At 40.2% G+C, this 13,387-nt stretch overlaps 1 protein-coding gene across 7 annotated transcripts in view; it reads left to right on the plus strand.

Moving 5' to 3' along the window:
- ZNF516 (zinc finger protein 516) overlaps positions 1–11,946 on the plus strand; it is a 104,732-nt gene extending 92,786 nt beyond the window's left edge. For 5 of the 7 annotated variants that reach the window (XM_071737020.1, XM_071737018.1, XM_071737021.1 and 2 more), the window contains 2 exons: positions 1,575–1,679; positions 8,883–11,946. In XM_071737020.1, coding sequence (XP_071593121.1) covers positions 1,575–1,679; positions 8,883–9,187 — 410 coding nt within the window. In that variant the 3' untranslated portion in view covers positions 9,188–11,946. Of the gene's footprint in view, positions 1–1,574; positions 1,680–2,582; positions 2,651–7,213; positions 7,269–8,882 lie in introns of all 7 variants that reach the window. The other 2 variants (XM_071737025.1, XM_071737024.1) reach the window with 2 other exon arrangements.
- The last annotated feature ends 1,441 nt before the right edge of the window (positions 11,947–13,387 follow it).

Below are 13,387 nucleotides of genomic sequence, written 5' to 3' on the forward strand. Positions count from 1 at the left end.
AGGCAAATCATCTCATGATATTAAAGTGGATCTCTCATTTAAATGAAGGTGAATTCCCCCCCCCCATTATGGGTGTCTGTGGATTTGCCCCTAAATCATGATTTTCTATCTGACAGCTGGGAATTTAATTGTTGAAAGTGTGTTCAACTACATTATGCAGACTGTGCTGCCACCTGCAGGAGGTGCTATTATAAAAAGAGAAAAACATTTGTGTTTGGTTTGGTTTTGGTTTGGTTTTGTTTGTTTGGTGTTTTTTGGGGTTTGGTTGGTTTTGGGTTTTTTGTTTGGTTTGGTTTTGGTTTGTTGGGGTTTTTTGTTTTGTTTTTTTTTCAGCCAGGCATTTTTTTCCAATATATGCTGTGGTAAAAGCCATTGCAGGACCATTGCCATACCAGCAGAGTAAATGGAAGCCCATCTTCTTTTCCATTCATTTTCAGGTAGAGCACCTGTACTTTGGATGAGCATCCTGCAGTTTATTTTTCCCTTGTGTTGCGTTTTCGTTGATTTTGTTGTTTTTTTGTTGGGGATTTTTGTTTCTTTTGTGCCACTTTTTTTTCAGAATTTTACTCTTTCTAAATGCTGTAAGGGGGGAAAATTAAAAAAAAAAAAATCTGAAACTTTACTTCAACCCCTTGAGAATTTATTTAAAAGCCAAAGTATTCCAGTGGCAAATGGAAACATCAGTTCTTTCCTTCTGAGGAAGGCGTTTTACCAAAATAGAAAAGATTATGTTGAAACGTGGTTTGTTGGTTGTTGGGGGTTTTTTTTGGTATTTTTTTTTTTTTAATAACAAAAAAAGCCCAATAAAAGTCAAATGTGTCTTTTTTGATCAGCAGCAAAAAGACAAAGACCAGCCCTTTAAGTCAGATGCTGTAAACTGACCTTTGGAGAAAAAGGAGAGGTTTGAGTGGTTTTCCACAAATGCTAATGGCCTAGAAAACATGTTTACCCAGGGCTGGGGGATGGCTGCTGTGCTGCTACCAGCTCAAAATGTCCGGAATGACACTTTCATTCACAGATGTCTTTCTTCTGTGCCTCAGAGGTCCAGGGTCAAAGCAGCACCGGCAGGCAGGTAGGCAGGGGCGAAAGGTTTGATCCGTCTGTGATGGCTCCGCTCGCTCTGCATTTGTCTCTGAGGTATTGCTGCCCGGGGGGGACAGTCGGGCTCTGGTCCTACTCACTTCCTATTATCCATGTGACTTGTCTCCGCCACGCTGGAGTCACTTTGATTTGCCTGATGTACTGCTTGACAAAGCTGGGTGATGGCTGAGAAGTGGATCCAGCTGCTCTGAAAAGCGCACACCTGACATGCCAGTCCTGGTGCGGGCACATCACGGGGAGCGTTTTTTAATTCAATGTAATTTATGCATTCTTCCAGTCCTGTGTGTGCCTGGCCTGTCAGCCAGTGCCTAGATGAAGGCTGACAGTTGTCATCCAGGGCCTGAAGGTAGCCTCACATAATGACACATTAGACATACTAATGATGTTTTCTTCTGGCATAATGTTTTCTTCTCAACTTTCCTCTCTCTTCTCTCCCCCCGCCCCCTCCTCCCCTCCCTCCCGCCCAACTACAGGGATGCTCAGGACACAAACACGCCAAGGAGACTGTGTCTGCAGAGAATGTGGAAAATGCTTTACCCAACCCAGTCACCTCAGGACTCATCAGAGGTCCCACGCAGGTACCTTTTCACACTTGCTCTCCGTTTCTCCCTTTACCGCTTGCCTGCATTTGGATCCGGCTAACAAAATGCCAAGAATTGCATTTTGCATATCGTGCTAACCCAAGTAATTCCAGTACCTAAATGTAATAGACAGGTTTTTTATTTTTATGACTATTGCTCTTGTTCTCTGGATATTGCTTACCTGATCCCTGCCCGAACACCATAAAATTGCAATGCATTTAAGAGAAGTCTGTTTGCAAATGTTTTATTTTAATTAGAGAGTAGGGTACTCAGAAATGAATATGCTAATGAATTCTGTTGCCACCAGCACAAATTGAAATCAAAGTACCCCTTTCAGCACAACATAAGGCTTTGTTTTGCCTCGTCGTTGCTGTTGACAGGAACATTTTTGCGGGAAACAAGATTTTCCCACAGCCCGGTCAGCCCTAAAATGGGAAATCCCTGCCAGCCATTTTTAACCTGGTGCTGCAGTCTCTGGTTGAGGCTGTAGGAACCACCAGTGTCAAGAGACCTCCTGAGCATTGCACGAGATAGTGAGACTAGCGGGTTCCTCCTGAAAAGTGTGAATGATGCATACATAAGCCAGTCTGATGCTAAATGACAGAGGCCAAATGGTAAGTAATGCAAGAAGTGGGTCCTTTTACACATACACTGATAATTAATGTTGTCAGTGATTGCTTTCTTCAGCGCCGAAGTCTGAATTAAAAAGGGCAGTGGCCCTAGGCTGCCATTAGCACACTCTCTTACAGTAAGTGTTACGGTAAATTGGTATTTTCCGGCCACAGGCTAGTAGCTGGTGTCTTTTTTTGAACGTGGTTAATCTGTAATGGTCTCAAATAATGTACACACACTAACGAAGCTTGAATGTTCATCTGTTAACAAGCCCCCTTGTTCCCACAGTGGTATTTGAGTCTAATGGACTCCGAGGTACTGAAGTTCACACCACCTCCGCAGATGCCCCAAAACAAGTATGTTTTACAATTAATTGGATGTTTGGTTTTTAATGTGGTAGCTGGGAAAAAGTTGCACAGTAATACTCGTCACTAAAGTGCTGACTATTTTATAACATGTATAAATACTAATGGTGTTTCTTGAAAGAATTTTAGCTTTTAAATTTTTTGAGCGTTGTATTAGTCTGTTATATAGAGAGCCAGTTATAATAGTAGAACAGGTAGTTCAAATAAATATGTTACCAGCTTATCTGGGGGACTGGGTGGGATAGGTAACTCTGTAACACACAGTGATATGTAACAGTGAGATAGTACATAAAGAATTAATATAAATAATTAGCTTTTACAACTGACATACATTCTGCTGCAACAGTGCAATCTGTAGTCTATGTTTTTCTGAGGAGTACCCTGTTATCCTGTATTTGGCCTTTGAAAGGCTCTTTTTTTAGTTTATTTTTGACTACAGCACTTTTCCTACCCTCCTTTCTCTTACTAAACAATTGCAGGTGATTTTGGCCATTCTTAAGAGGATGCATCTCCATGCTAGTCCTACCTTTTTGAAGTTTAGGAGTGAATTTCTAGTTCCTCAATGAACATCCTCATTGGGCACCACCACATCACATAGTTCATATGCTGCACCCTTCATGGCTGCCAGAGGAGTATCTGAGCTGCTGTCAGGGGGAAACAGTGGCCAACAAACCCTCCTCATAAAGCTTTGAAGTTGGCATAGCACTTCAGTAGTTTTTGTGGGCAATGTTTGCTTTGCTTTTGTGGAGCAGTAGCAGCAAAGTTATATTATAGTTGGAGAACTAGATGAAAGTGTGCTCCTTGTGATACTTATATAATAAAATGTTGCAGAGACTTACCTCTCAGTAGAAATATGTGACAGAGTGAAACGCTGCAGCTCTGCAAAGTAGCTCAACTAGTTTTTGGTTCTCATCAGTTTGGTAATGCAGATTTACTAAATCTAAGCATCTCTAAAATGCTCTTTCATCTCTTTTTGCTTATGGTTTTCTCTCATGTGTAAGTGAGATGGGATTCTGAAGGCATCTGGGCTTTTTTCCTCTAAAAGACAGTCTAAAATCATAGCTGGAAATGCTGGAAATCCAGAAAATTCCAAAGTGGCCATATCTATCTAAAAAGAGATGCGGCAGCTTAGTCCACGTCTGGACTCCTATGTAATTTGGGTTATATTGCCACACAATAAGTTTACTCATAATCTTGTCTTTGTAAACTGCTGCTGTGCCAGAATTTATTGACTAACTTCTTCCACGGCAAATGTGGTTTGTTTTTGCAGTCAAAGTCTGTGTCAATCTGTCTTCCAAGTATTTGATTAAATCACCATCTCTCAATACATCAGAATACTTGGTAGGGGTGAGCTCCCTGAATCGCTTCGTCTCTTGCCACTCAGTATTTCTTCCACAGAAGCTGCAGCATGATCACTTCCTCCAGGAGATAGTTCCCTTTCTTTTGTCTTATTTGTTCCTCAGTGTCAGCCTTTGCCACAGTTTGTCAGCATCTGTGTCAGCTAGGATTATTCAGTTGTCTGCTGTTTTGCTTGTTCTCACTGTGAGCAAGCTTTGTGCTTCCCCCAGAAGGCTCCACCTGCACAGTCCCCAGGCCTTAGAGAGGGAATATGCTCATTTTTACCTGCAGCTGGAGGGGCCTTCAGAAACACAGAAATGAGCTTGCACTGAGAAGGATGCCTGCAGCATTCTGGTAACATTATGATTTCCCACTTTAAACATTGTCACTCTGCGTCTTCATTGCATTTCTTAATTGGGCACAGATCTATTCATGAGAGTTTACAGTGTAGAGTCAGTACAAGTTACTGAAGTGCCATGCACATGCTATGAGCAAGAAACAATAGTTGCCACGTACAGCAGACTGAGAATGAAAGAGTTTTCTTTTGAATGTTAAGAGGAAATGATTCACTTTACATGTTTCCTCCTCACAGGTAAAATCTCTTTGCTTGAGTAGTCTGCTAAAGAGTAAAACTGTTAATGTTAGTATTTCACAGTTCCCCCATTCCCTTCAGTAGTCAACCAGAAAATCATCTCCAAAGGTTTCTTTTATGAAAGAATGTTAGGTAGGGCTTTTAAAATCCCCCAGCGTAGTAGCTTACAACAGTGCTACATTACATAGCAGTTTTCTCACAGAATACTTCTGTTTCTGCATTTTAAAAATAGGTTCTACAGCCAGGCTTTTTAAAAAATGAGCCAGTTAAATCTAAATTCAGGTGTCTAAATAGGAAACCACCAACAGGAGAGGCAGGTGTTCACCATCACTGAAAAGCAGGCCACCTGTAGGGACATGTGTGACATGCTCACCCAGTTTGATGATGATAGCACTGGGCTATGTTTCATGCTTTATTATCAGCACCAGTGAAAGATAAACAAAATGTAGCAAGTAAGATGTTAATTGCCTTCATAACATTATTTACTGGGGTTTCTTACTTCTACCTAAACACTTTAAAAACCAAAGGAGGACGTTGTTACATCAAATTAATTTCCCATGAACTCTGGTACTTTTCCTACTCCTTTGTCTAAAGGACAAAAAGTGCTCATTACATACCCTGAGTCAATACAATCTGTGTAAAGTAATGTAAATTCTCTTGTAATGCTGCCATATTAAACATACTGAATATTCTGAGTATTTTTATAAATGCTAAATATCTCAATATATCCATAATTAAGCTTGCTTATCCACAATGAATATGTATCTTAATTTGGAATACACTAAGCAGCATCCAAAGACCTGATTTGATAGGCATGAGTTCTGGGAGCTCACTACAGTTGCTTACACAGGGCAAGACAAAAGCTGGTTCCTCTTCAGAAGGGTCCCTGCAACTGTATTATCTTGCAGCTGCTGCAGCTCTCAAACCAAAGCTCTTTGGAAGCATGGGTCGTTTCAGAGACACTGCCTGATGCTGTAGGATTGCAGCCAGAAGCCCAGTTCCCAAGTGCACTCAGCAGCCCAGGAGTCAGTCTCTAGCCTGCTTTTGCAAAATGGTGACAGCAGTGGTAGCAGTTTCTAATACATATGCCTTGGGTTTAACTTCTGCTACTGCATTTTTAAAAACATACAATAACTTGGCCTGCTTTAGCAGTATAGTTTGTCTTCTGTCAGTACTGTGTCAAATAATAGGCTTTCAAAATTTAAGGGACAAGTAATTGGGTGTTCAGAAGACATGACCTACTGGTTAGCAACAGGGAAGAGTTCTGTCTAATCGAGAGTATGTGTATGTGAAGCGTATTTGCAGGGCTGGAGCCAGAGACCATCAAGTTCTCTGCCTTTTGTGTGAGTGAAACAAACAAAACTCCCCAAACTTCAACCTTTACCCTCTCTGAAAAGAAACCCTTTTACTCACAAAAAGTAAATCAAAAGCTATGGCCCAGGAAAAGAAATTAACTGTTGGGATGAACTCTGGTTGAAGCCTTCCGTATAGCAGAAGGCAGTGTTAGTCCTTTTCCATGAAAGAGCTGTGGACACTGCAGTTCTTTGGCCTCATTCACTGAAAAGAGAAGTGTGCAGTAGGTCTTGGGTGACATAGGTAAACCACCTTCATTAGGGAATCTGGAAGCCTTCATTTTCTCCACTCTAAGAAATTTAAATTTTTTTTTTCTCAATGTTAAAATACTTGAGATAGCATGAATGTGAATAGTCAGAATTTGGGGACTAGACAGATTTGAAAAAACCCTCACGTAAACAGTATGCAAATATACACAAACATATTGTAAAAAAGCACTGGGGAAAGGTAAGGGGGACATCTGTTACTTCTAATATTTTCATACTCTAGCAGCACTACAGCCCAGCTTGTCCTAAAACAGCTTTGAAGGGTAGGGAAGGATGCAGAGGAACACAAAACCCACAAAAAAAAGTTAAAAAGCTATTTTAACCATTAGTTTCTGAGTTTTGGTTGGCTTTAGTTATTTTGCCTTTGAGATTTTAGCACTGTCTCTTAGAAGTTCTATTTATGACATTTGTTCATATGAAATGCCTTGCCCCAGTTCCTTGCCGAGTTTCTGCTAAAGATCATGATTAATAGTTCAGTCCTCATTATTGCAAATGTTATTTTTAAATAGTTATTCTGAGAACAAGAATTCCATTAATCAAAATAATAGATAATGAACAAATAAATGGCAACCTAATTTGTCTCGTTCATACATATGGAGATTATAATGCAAACAATCAAGGAACCATGGAGGCTGCTCTACCAGCATCTGAGTAATATGCATGTACTATATGTCCATTAGCTTGTGAGCATTTCAGGCAGGATTAGCAGCTGCAGTTCTTGTCCCAACACTTTCCCCCTGCCAGCGAGCTGGAAGAACTATCTGTGCTCCAAACTGATCTTTTGTATTTAATTTCAATGACATGCGAGAATCTGTCTCCGGTACCCTTAACCGCACACAAACTGATTTTTCCCTGTTAACTGGTGAAAAGCCCTAGAAGTTGGTATGAAAGTAGCTTTTGGCACAGAAGCTGTAGGTTTCACTTAAAGATCTTTCTAGTTTTCTGCATTAAAATACTGAAAGTGAAGAAAACCTACTTTTTAAATTGGTAGGCATTTCACTTCAGGAAGAATTCAGTCCACCTATGGGTCAGCTGGTTCAAAATCTGACTGTCCCCTCGTGCTAGGGAGCCACTGGGTGGGTTTTTTGGCACATGTGAAGCTCCGATGTTTGTTTCTCAGTGACATCAGGGGGTTCTGGCCACCCTCTCACCCACCATCCCTGGCCCCTGCCAGCTGGGACGAGGATGGGAGACCCCTTTCATGGGTCTGTGAGCCAGCTTCAGTGCCCAGACCTTGCAGGCCACACCTCCCAGCCACCCCTCGGACTATGCTAAAGTAATAACCCAATTACACCCCTTTTTTTTTTTTTTTTTTCTTTTTTTCTTCCAGTTCTTACCCAGGGAAACTGGGGCAAGGTGCCTGCCATCCCTTCCCCTCCCTCCTTCTCCCCCTCCTTCCTTGGCTTGGCGAAACCCTGCTGTGCTCCCCTGTGTACGTAGTGCTGGTTCGATACGAGACGTTTTAATGATGAATGCCTCCTCCTGGAATTGTGGCTCTGTCTCTCAGGCATGATGCAGCCGTGCAAAAATGTAAAGCATCTTTCTTGGTTTACTGCAGGAAATTCAGCATCCAACTAAGGAAGTTTTATCACATCTCTCACTCAGTTACTGTTTCCTACATTTCAAATATAGTGCCGTCTGTACAGCAGCTTTTTTTTTCTTTAATTTTGTTGCAAATCTTTCCGACTTAAAACCAAACTTTGACTGGTAAATGTCATGAATCTCAGGCCAGTTTTAATTAGGAATTTTCTAAATCTATTAACAAAAGAGATGCACTTAATACATTATGTCAACCAGAGCTGGGCTTTCTTTAGCTATTTCGAGGGCTGCCATAGGCACAGCTTGAAACTTGCTTGGATTTTACATGAGTGCCATATATTATGTTGCATTAATTTAAAATGGTCTGTTTCACTTCATCAAGACTTTAGCTTAAGGATAATGCATTTATGTAAGATTAATCTTGCCATGTTGTTTTAGGATCAGGATTGTAAACTGCATTGTTCCGACAGTGATGTTCTAAATGTCATTTTAAAGCTTTTCTTGGGAGCTGCAGGCTCCCACTTATTCATGATGTTATCTTTCATTTCCCTTGATTTTAGAATATCCCTGCTATTTTTTTCAGCATGGTAATTATACATTAAACTTGGCTAAAAAAAAAAAAAAATACAAGGAATATGACAAGGGGAGGGGTGGGGGGGGAAGAAAATCTGCCTTAGCATTTGACACACCCATGCAAGAATTCAGTTTTTCTTCCTTCAGCTGTCTGTGTGACCTCAAACTTCAGCCTTTTAAAAATCCTGATCTAGTTACGAATCCCTTTCTGCTAGCTCAGTATTCCTCTTTTTGGAGGCCTCTTCTTCCCCTTGTTCCTCTCAGCCTTCTCTGAACTGCTCCATCAACTGCTGTCACTTGCTCTTCTAGTCCGTCAGGGGCTGTATATGGGCCTGACACACTTCTGTTTTGTTGGAGACACTTGAAAAAAAGACCCCCAAAAAACTTCTGACGTGGTGGGGCCACAAGGAGCATCCTAAAGGGTGACGCAAACACCGAGCAGGGTTTGCTGGAGCATCGCGCCTGAGTGCGGAGGCCAGAAATGAGATTTTTTTTTAATTTATTTTTTCAATTTATTTTTTTTATTTTATTTTTTATTTCCCCTCTCTCGTCCTTCTTGCAGGGGAGGGATCACGGCGGAGGCGCGGAGGTCGCCCACACGCTGCCTCTCCGGAAGGGAACTTAGAGCCCCGTCGGAGGAGCCCCCGCCGCGCCGGGGAGCAGCGGGAGGAGCGGCAGCCCCTCCAGCAGCGGCAGAGCTGCTGCCTCCCTGACAGACACCGCCGAGCCCGGAGCCGCCGTGCGAGCCCGAAACCAGAGCTCTGCCAGGAAAGGGTGGTGGGAGGGGGATGGGGGTGCCTCTGCGCTGTTAATCATTTTAAAACAAATGAAGATGCTACACGAGATATATATAAATTGACGTACTAATCAGTCCCCTGGTTCCTTATTTCCTTTGTAATAAACAGTGGAGTTGGCAAGCACTGTGGCAGCACGAGGCATCTGTATTAATCAAGAGAAGTTTGAGACACTGGAAAAATTAAACTTTATGTGATTTGGACAGCATGAAGAAGTTAAGCACTGTAACGAAAACCTCCCTGATGCTCGCAATGACTATTTGATACATTTGAAAAACAGCGGTGGATTCGAGGGCTGGAGAAGTATTAATTAATGGGACTGCCACTGCCTGTCATGCTGAACAGCAAATTAAAAAAAAAACCCCAACAAAACAGAGAGAGGAAGAATGGGGGGTGCGGGGAAAAGGTGGCATTCGGTGCTGAGAAAGCAATGCTTGATGAAGGATTAAAGGGACTAAAGAGAAAGACCATCATTCTGCAATGGTTTGTTTCATTACAGTTTGGGGACCACTTGCATTTCTAGTGCTCTTGCTCTTGACTGTGCAGCATTAATAGTATGTGAATATGGAAATTGAAACACTTCCAGAGAAAAGCTTCTATTCTGCTTAGGAAAAGAAAAGCTAGTCAAACACTAAGAAAAAAAAAAAAAAAGAACAGGCTTCTGTGTTTTACTCTCAGGACCTTTTTTTGTAACAGGGCTACTTTCTTCGACCTGATCACAAAGGAAGTCTTCACATTAAAAAAAAAAAAATTAAAAAAAATGCTTAGCTGTCTTAATGCCGCTGATCCATATGTTTAGAAGAGAAAAGGTGTTACTGAACAGGTTCAGGCAGCCCTGGGCCCATAAATGAACTCTCTGCTCCTCCAGTGGGTTCAACGGGCCAGCTACCATTCCTCCTTGGGCCCGGTGACATTTTGGAAAAATGAGGAACTTCTTTTGTGGTGGCAGGTTAATGTTCATGTAAACGTGTCATGTCTTGTATTTGGTGATCACTGGTGGTGTTAGGAAAAAAAAAAAAGCAAAAAAAGCAAAAAAAGCAAAAAAAAAAAAAAAAAAAAAAAAAGCTTTATATACCTCTTCTACAGTAACTCTTTTAACTGCAAGTTTTCAAGGTGGGGTTGTGGCACATAACAGGTTGTTAAACCATGCAGTGTAAGCAATTAAAAATGTATTCCACAGATACAGATATTTTCTTTTCTTATTGCTGTGACACTATGTGTGATGGTAATACTTCTGAGAGTTTCAGATTTTGCACATATAATTTTATGCATTATCAAAATTTACTGCTGCCTTGAAAGAAAACGTTCTGTGAAAGTTTTTGCAAAAGCTTTACTAGTTTTTTTTTTAAATTGTAACATTTTGTAAAGGCAGGAAATGAATTTAAAAAAGAAAAAAACTAGCATGCTAAATATATTTTTCAAAAAAGCAATAATTTTACATGTACAGAAATGATGCTAACCTTTAATACAGGTGTGAGCAACAGTTTACTTAATACAATAATGGAATAGTGCTGTTTTTGTAGAAATGAGCTTCTGACACAAAAATTTGTTTAAAAAAAAAGCAGAAAAAACCTTACAGCGTGATCTTTCTGTTCTAACAGTTTTGGTGGGTGGGGAGGGGGTTGCTTTTATAAAAATCTAGTCAGTAATTGATTCTGGATACTACTTGTAACTTGTTTAAAATTACTTGACAGTTTTTGTTACTTTGCAACACTTGCAACAATGCAAATTAACTTTCTTATGTATTTTTTTTAACTAGTTTTTCCTTATGCTATTACACCAGATGTGTACCAGAATTCTCTGTAAGTCTTGGTGTAGTTAGGAATGTCTGTGCAAATACTTCTAAGTGACTGTAATTAACTCTTTTGTAAAGTTATTCTGAGGGAGGTTGCATAGATTCATTCCACTGTACACCAAAAAAAAAAAAAAAAAAAAAAGGAGGAAAAAAGAAAAATACTTTGCTGTGTTGCTTAATGATTATCATTTTGGGTTTGCACTAGCTTTCTCAGTTTGTTTTGGGTTTTGGTTTTTTTTTTATTTCCTTTTGTCTTGTTGCTTTTCTGAATCATTTTCCATGAGTGAAGGTAATGGTGACAGTTCAGGAATGCAAAAAGCTAGTTGCTTAGCCTATTTGTTTGTGTTTTAGTTATTAAAAATCTTCTGTACCCAAAATGGCATGAAAGTGTAGTGTACATTTGTAATTTCTCTTTTCTTTTTTAAGTTGTATTTTTTTGGCAGGCTGATCTAGAAAATCTGAGTTAGTGTGTAGAGCCAAAAGCTTCATTCTGGACCTTTTCTTCCAGAATCTGACAGAGAAGCTTATTGCTGTCACTGCCATTACCAGGGTACTAATCAGCAAAGTTTACAATCATAATTTAGCTTCACGAAGAACAACAGTAGGGGAAATCAGTTTAAATAATTATATGCTGTGTATAGCGCAAAAATGAGACTTTCACTTAATTAAACAAGAAATAAGAGTGGGTGGGGAAAGCCAACCTTAAAGACCATCTGTTTTCAGAAGTGAATCCCACGATTTCAGTTTTCTTCATCGTTGTATTGTGTTGATTTGTTACTTTAGTTAGGCCATAGTATTTAAAATTAATTGTGTTTCTTATTTATTTAGTCAGTGGGCTTTGATCAGTTCTTTTAAGCAACATAACTTTTTTTTTTTTTTTTTTTGGCATGATGTAATCCTGTAAAGCCCTTTTATGACTGTTACAGGGATTTTCTACTACCTCTACCAGTCTACTGTTTCTTCTTCTTAACAGGTTTTTATGGTGTTGCAAGTCTAATGTAACTTAGACAATAAAGGGTTTCATTATCTACGCTGCAGATTCTCAGTGTATCTGCCATCTCTCCCTCTTTCTTTTTTTCTCTCTCCCTCTCTCTGGCTTTTTTTTGTGTGGTTTATTATAGCTAAAGTGTAGAAGATCTTTTATTATAGCTGAAGTGAAAGAAAGACGTTCCTTGCCGGAGTATTTTTGTATACTGAATGTTCTACACTGACCAAAAGTCAAAAGTTGGAGAAACACAACTCATCAGGTATTGCATTGCCACTGTGCTGTTTGCAGTCTTGAAATTCCTTCTGTCAGAAACGTTATGAATGGGTTGGTACGTACTGGAAATCTCAGAGCAAATTCAAAAGCCAAAACCATTTTTAGTTTTATATTTCAAAACCACTTCGAGTCTTTCAGAAAAAGCCATGGTGTAAATTGATTCTCCCATCCTATGGAAGATTCTGCTTACATGAAATCAACAAGGTAAGAAAATTACTCTTTGGAAAATAGCATCTTTTCTTGGTGCAAAAGATCAGTGACTGCCAGTTAAAAATCTGTAACCGGAGAAGATTTCCAGGTGTTGACATCACCTGCATTTCATGGCGGTCCTTGCAGATGTGTTGCCACCTTCTAGTACTCTATGGTGCTACCTGTCATGAGATGCATGTGCTCATTTGTCACACTCAACATGTCACGGTGTGCATGACACTGTGAGTTGTTTTACTAAACGACATCCTTGTAGTGGAAGCGCATCCTCCCACTTGCTCGTTTTCAAGCTCAAAGGGTCCATGACCCAACCACTGTTCAATTTTGTTCTCCTTCCTTCCTGTATTGCTATGCTAAGCTGCTTAAAACAGATCTCAGCAGCTCCAACAGGATTGCTGGGATTCCCTGACACATTTAGGGATTTCTCCTTGAAAAAATGGTCTGTGGTGAGAAGACCTGGAAGAAAGAAGTGAGGTTTTTATTAAGTTCCTGCTAGATAAAATGTGTGGGTTAAAAGTAAAAAAGGTTGCATTTTATGTCAAATTAAGTTTCCCTCTCACCCTGCAAGCCAGTATTTTTTAAGCCAGCAGTAATGTGCAAAGGACTGAATTGCTCAGAGTCCTCTTCCTTCATCTCTTGCTGTGTTTGACAGCCTCATTCTTCAGGGCAATCCAATGGTTGGAGGCGAAGCTCGTGTGGATTCACTCACTGGGAGTTTATAGTGCAAAGAGTGCCTGGGTGATCCCAATACTTAGAAACTAAAATGAAAGAGAGTACATTAATATAAAAATTCCTTTCACTGTAGTTTTTCATTAATTATAAATCATGAAACAATTGTTTCTGGAGCAGCTAGGAGTGTGAAACTGTTGAAGATCAGTGGAAGCATAGATGTACTCCCCTAATAAGTGCTTTCTGTGGGGCTGTGTGTATGCTGGCTTTCTTGAGCAGTGCCATAACTGTGTTGAAATCCTTAATTGTCTCAAGGTGGACAGTGGCTGTTAAAAATTTAT

The sequence above is a fragment of the Heliangelus exortis genome, chromosome 2, assembly GCF_036169615.1.
Source record: "Heliangelus exortis chromosome 2, bHelExo1.hap1, whole genome shotgun sequence".
Taxonomy (NCBI): domain Eukaryota; kingdom Metazoa; phylum Chordata; class Aves; order Apodiformes; family Trochilidae; genus Heliangelus; species Heliangelus exortis.